The sequence below is a fragment of the Primulina huaijiensis genome, chromosome 15, assembly GCF_012295235.1.
Source record: "Primulina huaijiensis isolate GDHJ02 chromosome 15, ASM1229523v2, whole genome shotgun sequence".
NCBI classification, from domain to species: domain Eukaryota; kingdom Viridiplantae; phylum Streptophyta; class Magnoliopsida; order Lamiales; family Gesneriaceae; genus Primulina; species Primulina huaijiensis.
Window position 1 is genome coordinate 21892426 of NC_133320.1, and position 1667 is coordinate 21894092.

At 39.4% G+C, this 1667-nt stretch overlaps 1 protein-coding gene across 1 annotated transcript; it reads right to left on the reverse strand.

The window, feature by feature from the left end:
* Positions 1–321: 321 nt before the first annotated feature.
* On the reverse strand, positions 322–981 carry LOC140959670 (glutaredoxin-C9-like). The gene has a single exon (XM_073417618.1). The coding sequence runs from the start codon at positions 931–933 to the stop codon at positions 508–510; it is 426 nt and encodes a 141-aa protein (XP_073273719.1). The 5' UTR covers positions 934–981; the 3' UTR covers positions 322–507.
* Between the last annotated feature and the right edge of the window lie 686 nt (positions 982–1667).

The following is a 1667-nucleotide window of genomic DNA, read 5'->3' on the forward strand; positions in this document are numbered from 1 at the left end:
TTTAAATTATGATATTTAGATAAAATGAAAAAAAAAATTTAAAAGAGAATATCGGAGTGTAATAACACGGATGAAAGTTGAATATTCAATGGATACGTAAATGAGAATATTCAAATAACCGTAGGTGGTAATTATATTTCTTCTCTCTTCCTAAGACTCAACCCCGTCAGAGTTTTTGATCGAAAGAAGCTGCCTCGAAATCGATCTTTATTTAATTGATTCTATCATATCCAACTAAATGTGTGGATCCCACATGGTGAATCTCCCGATTTTTTCTCAGCCGCCATTTCTGATTAAAAAATTGGTGAAGAACAAGAAGAAATCATCGAACCAAATATAAAAGTGATGCGCCATTGAATCCAAAACCCACCATTTATTATGTACAAAACCATACGGAAGAGAGTTTGCATTATCTACAAGATATTTATTTCTCCAGATTGGTGACAAAAAGAAATCTATAATTTGCTCCAAAATTCGGATCCCATTAATTGATTTCGACCCATTCAGTCAGAGCCACAGGGCTCCAGCTTCTCTTAATCTGGGCACCAATTCGCCGGATATATGAGCACCCATCACTTCCTCCAGTCCTCCGAAAATTTCCCCGCCGACAAAAACCGCCGGGAACTGCGGCCTGTTGGCGTTACCCGATCCATCGACGCCGATAATCCTTGACAATTCGTTGACGACGTCGTTTTCGTTGGCCTCGTCAACGTCGAAAACCGTGGGGTTGACTCCATGGCCATGAAGCAAAAGCTTGACCACGTGGCACATGCAGCAATCCTTCCTAGCGAATACTATCACCGCGTTCTCGGTAACCATCCTACTCACGCTGGCGTAGTCATTGAATCCAGGCGGAGGATTGGAAGAGCCTCGTGTGCCTCCGGCGGAGGCGGTGTCGGCGAACCAATCTTTGTATGGGAGGGTTTGTTGCATGGTGAGGGAAGGGGAGGATGAGGGTGGAGGAGCTGTTGGGAAATTAAATAGCCCGAATTGGAAGGTAAAATGATTGGAGATTCTAACGTCAACGGCTGTGACACATGCTAGGACGTCACGGTTGCTATTGTGGGCCCAATACTACGTCATCGACTGTGGTAGTTCCACGCGGATTCCATACAAGTAGCGACGTCTGTCTTTGACACCTTTCTAATCCGTCGACTCGGGCGTTCATAGACTTTTCCTTGGGATTTTATTAATTTTTTGAATATATATATGTTTTTATGAAAATATATAATCATTTAATACAAAGTTAGGAATATTTTATTTTAAAATACGACATAATAATTGATAAGATTGTCCATTTGTTAAAACCACTAATAAGTTCATAATTTTTTTAAAAAAATTTACTTTCAATCCAATACAAATCAACACCAAAAAATTTGGTTTAGGATTGAGGTCTTATCAAGTTAGAGCCGAAAGATTCTTGAAAAAAAAAATTTGGGTTGGTTTCAGTCCTTAACTCAACTGAACCATTATTGGAAATTTAGGATTTTTGAAAAGAAAATCGATCTTTGGATTTTTTCATCTTGGCAAGGGCGAAATCTAGAAAACCCCTTTTCATGGTTGTAGAAAAGGTTCGAATCCTTCCATTTGTTGGAATTGGATCAACTTGAATTGAGAATCAGGTCACTCGTTAACTCGAATCCGTCGATTCATATATATTGAAAGTT